This window comes from Pollicipes pollicipes, unplaced genomic scaffold (assembly GCF_011947565.3).
Source record: "Pollicipes pollicipes isolate AB1234 unplaced genomic scaffold, Ppol_2.1 Scaffold_3447;HRSCAF=4054_pilon_pilon_pilon, whole genome shotgun sequence".
NCBI classification, from domain to species: domain Eukaryota; kingdom Metazoa; phylum Arthropoda; class Thecostraca; order Pollicipedomorpha; family Pollicipedidae; genus Pollicipes; species Pollicipes pollicipes.
The window spans coordinates 8,173,679-8,181,382 of NW_023596297.1; the positions used below are offsets into that span (position 1 = coordinate 8,173,679).

A 7,704-nucleotide genomic window follows, 5' to 3' on the forward strand; every position below is an offset into this window, starting at 1 on the left:
GCCAGCTCGTTGCCATGACTGTAAAAATAAAAACATCTCAGGCTTATCCCACATTACGAGACTGATGGCTTCATTGGCCCTGGTGTATGGCAACTGGCATTTCAGCCCCGAGGCTCAGAACTTCTGCTGAACAATCTAGCTTAATTATTGGGTTTTAAGGGCGCGTTATCTGCCGTAGGTATTTGCGCCGTGTGGAGCAAACCACGGTGTGCAAGCTTGGAAACCGCACTGCATGCTGTATATTTGCAGTTCGACGTCGAGCTTTATCTTCTATTGGAACCAGGCAGATCCCTGCAGGGATTTCCCCGCACTGAGCAATGTTACGGTCCGGCCTTCTAGCGCTATGGTTTGATCCTGCTAAAGCCAGTCACCATCAGACCTGTCAGGCCAAATATAAGCGAGCTTCGGGTGCCGGCAAACCACTGCAAACCTCGGGCCGAGGAACTGCGGTAGCGCGCCGGCTCCAGGGGCTAGCTGCACCATAACTTCAGGGACGGTGCGCACTGACTTGACTGCCAATTGTTGCTTTTAGAGAGAGAGAGAGAGAGAGAGAGAGAGAGAGAGGGAGAGACGGTTTATTGAGAAAAGCGTGGCTTCGAGTATCAACTCATATAGCACATGCGCACAATATTCAATATACATATGAAGTAGGACACTACTTAGTTGATAATACATCTGTGTTTATAAGAGTGGTTATACGGGAATACTTGATTTGCGTAGTCGCGTACCACAGCAAAACGTTTGGAGTGTGCTTGCGCTCCTGGTATTTCTGCCGGAAATCGCCACTCGCTGCTTTGGAAGCAGATCTTTATGCATGGGAGACGCTTGCATTTGTTTTCCTAGCCTTAGGCATAGCTTTTCTCTTCTGTCAGCAAGGGTTTCCATTCCCAAGCGTTGCAAGATGTGAGAGTACTTTTCCGAATGGCCGAATGACTTTTGTAGAACGTGGTGAAATTTAGTAAAATGAATACGGATAGCCGGAACAGATCGAGATATGATGCAACGGCAATGCTGTAGCGCTTGCACTTTTTCAGTTTGAATTCGCCTTAGTGTTCTGGTCTAATGCACTGCTACATTTCGCAGTACAGCAGTGAGCAATCAAGAATCCAAACTGCGCAGAGCTGTGATATGGCGGATAGTTACTAAGAACTTGCCTTTTTAGATTATGGCGATCTTTACTGTCGGCGGTGGCGTCAATTGAGCACGGAACTCGCACGTCAGTGTAACGGCAAATTCGGACGAAACTGCTGCTCTTCGTATTGTATGCGGTACGATGATCAACCGATGAGTCATAAAAAATGTAACATGGTTTTTGTTGCATCAGGCCCGATAAGCAAAGCACAAAGGATTATGGATTTTCCAAGGGGGATAATCAGGATAGCCAGGTGGGGGATTCGGGTAGGACGGTGGAGGACGGCAATGCGGATGGCTTCTGGTCCAGGGACCGGTAGTCACAAGACTCAACTAAAATGGGTTGCTTCAGGGTACAAATGAATGGCAACGCAGGCGAACAAAACGGCAAAGCACAGCAAAACGCTGGCGATCATTGGCGTGCATTCGCATTCTTTTGTGAGGCCTCTGCTTTCCCCTCTCTCCAAAAAGTGGGCGCTGACATATAAAAAAGAGTAGGAAAACTTCACTATTACACAAAGACTTCTTTGGACATTGTTTTCCATGAGTACACATACGATTCAAGGAGTTTCGATCGGGGGATCCTCTCCAGGAGGGGCGCCAATTTGAATCAAGGAGGCACCAACCCCACATAAATCTCTCGAATTTGTGCCAGTTTCTGGTTGCCATATTCTATGAAATCATTGAAAGTACTGCAAAATATACACACTTAGCCAACTGATCGGTACTTAGCAGACAACCATATTACACAACGCAAGTCTTGCCCCCCCCCCCCCCCCCCGTGAGCAATGTGCATTGTGGGCTCACATGGTCGATTCTGAAGGACAGTCATAACATTACAGCATCCAGCATTCTGATTGGTTTTAGTTTGGCGGCTAGAGTCGATATTTAGATTCCAGCGATAGGGTTGGAAAGACTCATTGATATTTTAAGATACTCATTTTTCACAAAAGATCCCCAGCGCGGACAAATAACCCAATATTCTGTGGTGTGGTTTTTGATAAGTTGAGAGCATTAATTTCAAGAAATGGACACTGGCATTGGGGGCGAAACTTTGGCTTCAGCCTCACAAAGCTATAGTGATTTCTTTGACGGCTTGGGTTTTGGGTTCGACTCTGAGCCGTTCTTTATGTCTATCTTCGAATTTGGCTTGGACCTCTTGTCATTGAAACGGATGACTTCGGCTTCGGCTTTCTGTCAGTTTTAAGAGCTGTCTTCTGCTTCGAGTTGTGTCAAATAAAAAAATAGCAAGTCATTCTCAGAACCAATTTACACCCGAATTAACCCTTTCAGATAAATAGCTGTCGAAAACGTTATGGGAGATGTGGAAAGAACTAAGCCAAAGTGTCCCCAATGTTTATTAGGTAATATCTCACATGTGATTAAACTGGACAGGCAAGAACCAAGTGCCTGGGAAGCAATGCAATTGTCTGTCGCCTACAAAATGTTACGGGAATAAAGAGCGGCATTGCTAAGGACTTTTAATCCGTTAGAATAACTAAGATGGGGAAATCTGGGGCAGCCGAGATAGGCATGGATAGCAAGTTGGTAGAAAGCAGCTACTTCAAAGGAGGAATTGGATAAAAATAGATGATATGAGTGATGGCAATCGCTGGTACTGGGCGTCCGATCCCTTGACTCCACGTGGAGCAAACAAGGTCTAGACCGCGTTGGATGGCCGGCTCCCCATATCACCCATTGGTATATTATCATTTGAAAGAGTGGTACCCGATCCAAACTGGGTTTAAGAATCAAGGCTTAAACAGAGATAGATCTGGGGCTAGAGGTTTTGCGAGATCACTGCATCTGACTGTATTCCGAAAACATTTCGAAGGACTTTCTCGCCTTTTCCTTTTTTGCATGAGGTTCTTTTTTCGCTCGGTTCTCATTACCTCTCTTGTCTTTCTGCCTCTTCTTCTGCGGTTTCTGCTTCTCTTGACATGCCTTCGCGCTGCTGATGTCTCTTTTCCCTGTCTTCTGTCTATTCTATCATTATATCCCCTTTCGTCTTTTTCTCCCTTGGTCTACCTACCTCTAGTGTTAAATTAATGTGGCGAACCTCGCCGCTGGTCCTCCTGCACTGGTTTCCGGTGTCCACACCTGCCTCAGGGTAACCTACAATCTGCTCTGAAGACCTTTTGCCGGCGTCAAAAGACGAGGACCTGACGTGGCCAGTCGAGGGGCTGAACCACATCAGAAGTTCCAGACTTCGCTGCTCGATCATCTGCATTATCTCGTCTGGGCCGTGCCAGGAATACCAGAACTCGCTGCTCGATCAGCAGCCTCCCGCCGGTGCCGTCCTCGCAGGAAGTCACCGGCCCCTCCGTGACGTCATCCTCTTCACCGCCGCCAGCGGGTCCGGCGGCTTTCTCATCGCCAGCCGCGGCAGGGACCTCCGGTGTGGCCACTTCGGCGGCCAGATAGCCGTCGTCGTCGAGGATGGTGTAGTCAAAAGACCGTATGAGAGCAGCCTTGAGTCTCGTCCTAATTTTGGCGGGTGTGACTGCATTCGCCCATGCCGTTACTGCCAACCCCACACGTCGCGAATAGCGACGGCCCCTGTGGGTGCTCCAATTTGAATGACGCACACTCCGAGTTGTGCAAGGCCTCCAATGACCCGCACGCTCTGCGAGCCAGAGGCTGTGCGTGCTGCCGGATGGGTGGTGTCTTAAGGACTTGACCAGATCTCTGACCACTGGCTGGTGGCACGGTACATTGCGTCGTGATCGTCATTGCAGAAGTTTGCTTAATAGGATTAGACTTGAGGAATTAGATGCTTCTCGCTGTTGCATGAGTATCAGAGTAAATCATCATTTCGTCACGGCTAGATATCATGGCACAAGTTAAATGAGGTAATTTGACGCATAGATGCACTTAAGCCTGAAAGCGCAAAGAAGCTAAGCTGCATTATGGCGACTCTTTCCCACACTACTATCAGCGCGGTGCCATACCTAATAAGTTCTATCGTATTCACCCTGCTGTACAAACATGCATAATTTCTGGTGAAGTGTCCATGGTAGGCCACAGGGCAGTCATCGTGTCCCAGAGCTGGTGTTGTGCTATGGGGCTGAGTGGAAAATTAGACGGGAAAAATCAGAGGGGTGAAAATCAAATCACAAAAGCGCCTCTGGAAATAAAGTGATATTTTACGCCAGCAACTTCAGCTGAAGTACATACATACATGTTAATTGATTAATGACATTAGTTAACTGATCAGTTCATTAATTTAATGGTGCCGGGGACTTACTTCGTGCAGTCACTGAAGACCTGGTGCCTTTACTTTCTTTACTTCAAAACAAACATAATTGCATTTTCCTGTGGTTTCTGGCCTCTGTTTCAGTAAAAGAAGGTACAACAGACATGAAACGAAGAGCAGAGTGCTTTCCCGAAATTAAGTTATCATATCCAGTTTTTTTCTGGAGCATTCACCATCAGGGGACTTAGTCAACCCTGTGTTTCCCCCTCACCAAAACTCTCGCTGAACCCCTGGCGCTAGCACACGAGGGAACTGATTGCAGCCTGACCCTGGCTTGTTGTCACCTCTCGTCGTCTGTTGACTGATCGTTGTTTGGTGCTCTGCGCGCAGGTGGTGGCCCTCGGACCGAGCTGATGACCGTACCACCGGCTGCGCCCGCCTGACAGGCGTGCTGCCGGCGGAGTCCAGAACAGCGCGCTGCCGTGCAGCCCTGCGCGCCTGCAGCGTGCTGTGCGGAGATCTGTGGGCCCGGCGCGGCGGCGCCCTTCATGCGCTGGAGCCGCGGCCGGCCGGCCCGGCTCAGGCAGGCCCCAGCATGATCCCGAGTTATGGCCGCCCGCCGCCCACCGCCGCCGGCACTGCTGCTGCTCCTGCTGACCGCCGCCGCCGCCGCCGACTGCCCGGCCTCCATCTGTGAGTGTAGGTGGCGTGACGGCAAGGAGGCGGCGCTGTGTGCCAACGGCTCGCTGACGGAGCTGCCGGCCGGGCTGGACGGCGGCACGCAGGTTTTGCAGCTGGACGGCAACCCGCTGCAGCTGCTCACCGCCGACGAGTTCGCGCGCCGCGGCCTGGTCAACCTGCAGCGGCTCTACCTGGCCGGCTGTCGGATCGGCCACGTGGACGCGCGCGCCTTCGCCGACCTCATCAACCTGGTGGAGCTGGATCTGAGCGGCAACGCACTGCGCCGCGTGCCCTCCGACGCGCTTGTGCAGACCGGCGCCCTGCGCGAGCTCAAGCTCAGCGGCAACCCGATCGCCCGCCTGCCAGCCGCCGCGTTCGCGGCCGTGCCGAACCTCTTCCGGCTCGAGATGAGCGACTGCGCCATCGCCGACTTGCACGTGGACGCGCTGCGCGGCCTTGTTAGGCTGCAGTGGCTGAAGCTGGACGGCAACCGGCTGACGGCGCTGCCGCCCGGCTCGCTCATGCCGCTCAACAGTATCCGCGAGCTGCACCTGCACGCCAACCCGTGGTGGTGCGACTGCCGCGCGCGCTACCTGAAGCGGTGGCTGCTGCAGGTGAATCCGTCGCACGCGCAGCCGCCGAGCTGCGCCGAGCCGGCGCGCCTGCACCGGCGCTCGCTGGACGCCGTGCCGCTCAGCCAGCTGGCGTGCCTGCCAACCATCCGCGAGAGTGCGCGCGCCCTCACCGCCTGGGACGGCGACAACGTGACCCTGTCGTGCTCGGTGAGCGCCTCGCCGCCGGCGACCGTGCGCTGGCTGTGGCGTGGCCGCGAGGTCACCAACGGCTCGCTGGTGCAGCCAGCCGGGACGCGCTTCCACCTGTTCCACCACGGCGGCGAGGAGAAGACCAGCATCATGCTGATCGTGAGCGTGCGCGAGGAGACGGCCGGCCAGTACGTGTGCGCCGCGCACAACGCGGCCGGCCGCGTCACGCGCCCGGTGACGGTGACGGTGTCGGGCCGCCGGGCCGACACGCACGTGACGCTGCGGCTGGACGGCGGCCTGCTGGTGGGCCTGCTGTCAGCCGGCCTGGCCGTCACGCTGGCCGCCAGCGCCGCCGCCTGTCTGCTTTGCGCCCGCTGGCGGCAGCGGCTGCCGCCGGCCGCCGAACCGCCGGCGCTGGAGATGAACCACAAGGACGCCGTCGCAAACCACGTCGGCGAGAAGCAGGCGGCGGCAAGCCGCGGCGCCGGCCGCGGCGCGCCTCGTCCCGCGCCCGCGCCCCACGCCAACAAGATCCCGCCGTCGCGGCTCCGCGAATACTCGCGCGTCCCACTGACCGAGCCGACCCTGACTCAGCCGACTCCGACTCAGCCGACTCTGAGCCGGCGGGAGCCGGCCGCCGTCGGTGACGTCAGCGGCGCGGCGGCGACGGCGGCGGCGGCCGTCAGCAGTCCGGCGCGGCCCAGCCGGCGTCGGGAAACGACGTCCGTCCCGGCCACCGGCCGGCCCGACTGCGGCGGCCAAACGAGGCCGGTGTCGCGATCGATGCCCGCCCGACTTTACGGCGACCCGAAAGGTGGTCACAATGAGCGGCGGGACGTGCAGCGGCCGGCGGCGGCGGCGGCGGCGGCGGCGGCGGCAGCGGCGGCGGCGGCGGCGCGCGATGACAGCCGCAGTGAGCCATTCTCCATCACGCGGTGGCTTGACTACGCGCCGCTGGGTGGGCCCGTCTCAGGCGCCTCCAGCTTCTCCACGCTGCTTCGGTCGCCGGCCGCGCCGCCGGCTGAGCTGTCGCCAGACAGCGAGCTTTCCCGGCTATCTGGGTCACTGCCGAGTTCTGCATCGGCGGCCCCGGGGATCGGCCGCCGCCTACCGCTGCTGACTCCGCCCGCCGACCTGCCGTGGGCGCCGCGACCGGCCCGGCGCCTCCTGCCGGGGTCGCAGACGGTGCCGGCGCGGCGGCGGCACCCCAGCCTGCCTAGCTCGCCCGTGCTGGCCGACGGCGACGAGCCGGACGGCTACACGTCCGACTACTGCCAGCGGTACAAGTACCGGCGGCCCTCCTGCGACCCGTACACGTACCACGCCGTGCAGCTGGATCGCTACCTGCAGGAGTACCGCACGCTGCAGCAGCAGCTGAGGGCGATGCAGCGCAACTGTGACTCGATCGGCCGCCGGCGGCGCTCGGGCGCGCGCCGCCTGTCGGTCGTCGAGCCGCCCGACGAGCCGGCGCCCGAGTTGCCGCCGGCGGCCGGCCGGCCCGGCGCGCAGCCGAAAACTCTGCGGCCCATCTTGAAGAGCCGCCACCAGTCGACGGGCGCGGGCACGCTGCCCACGCGGCGCAAGTGCCCGCGCTTCTCCGCAACCAACGACTATTTCTCGTACCATGAGAGCTAGCCGGCCGGGGGCGGAGTGCCGGCCCAGGGCAGACGCCGTCAGACTTTGAGCGTGCGAGCAGCGGCCGCCGGTCAGCGGCCGTTCCCAGGCTTCCATTTGCCGGCGGCTCGGCGACGGCGCGCGTGCTGATGACTGTCGGCCACCGAGACGCCGGTGCTCGACCGCGCCTGATCCGGCCACCACAGACAGCCAAGACAAATGGCCGCTGCTCGTGCGTTAGCCGTGGCGACGGCGGTGGTTATTGGGAGACCTTATTGGGGTAGACCAGATGAGGCGCGCCGCCTACACGGACAAGCC

At 57.8% G+C, this 7,704-nt stretch overlaps 1 protein-coding gene across 1 annotated transcript; it reads left to right on the plus strand.

Annotated features, from left to right (window-relative positions):
- Window positions 1–4,935: 4,935 nt before the first annotated feature.
- LOC119091571 (leucine-rich repeat-containing protein 24-like) lies at window positions 4,936–7,407 on the plus strand. Its single transcript, XM_037214380.1, has 5 exons — window positions 4,936–4,941; window positions 5,113–5,622; window positions 5,710–5,985; window positions 6,955–7,152; window positions 7,282–7,407. The coding sequence occupies exons 1-5, from the start codon at window positions 4,936–4,938 to the stop codon at window positions 7,405–7,407; spliced, it is 1,116 nt and encodes a 371-aa protein (XP_037070275.1).
- The last annotated feature ends 297 nt before the right edge of the window (window positions 7,408–7,704 follow it).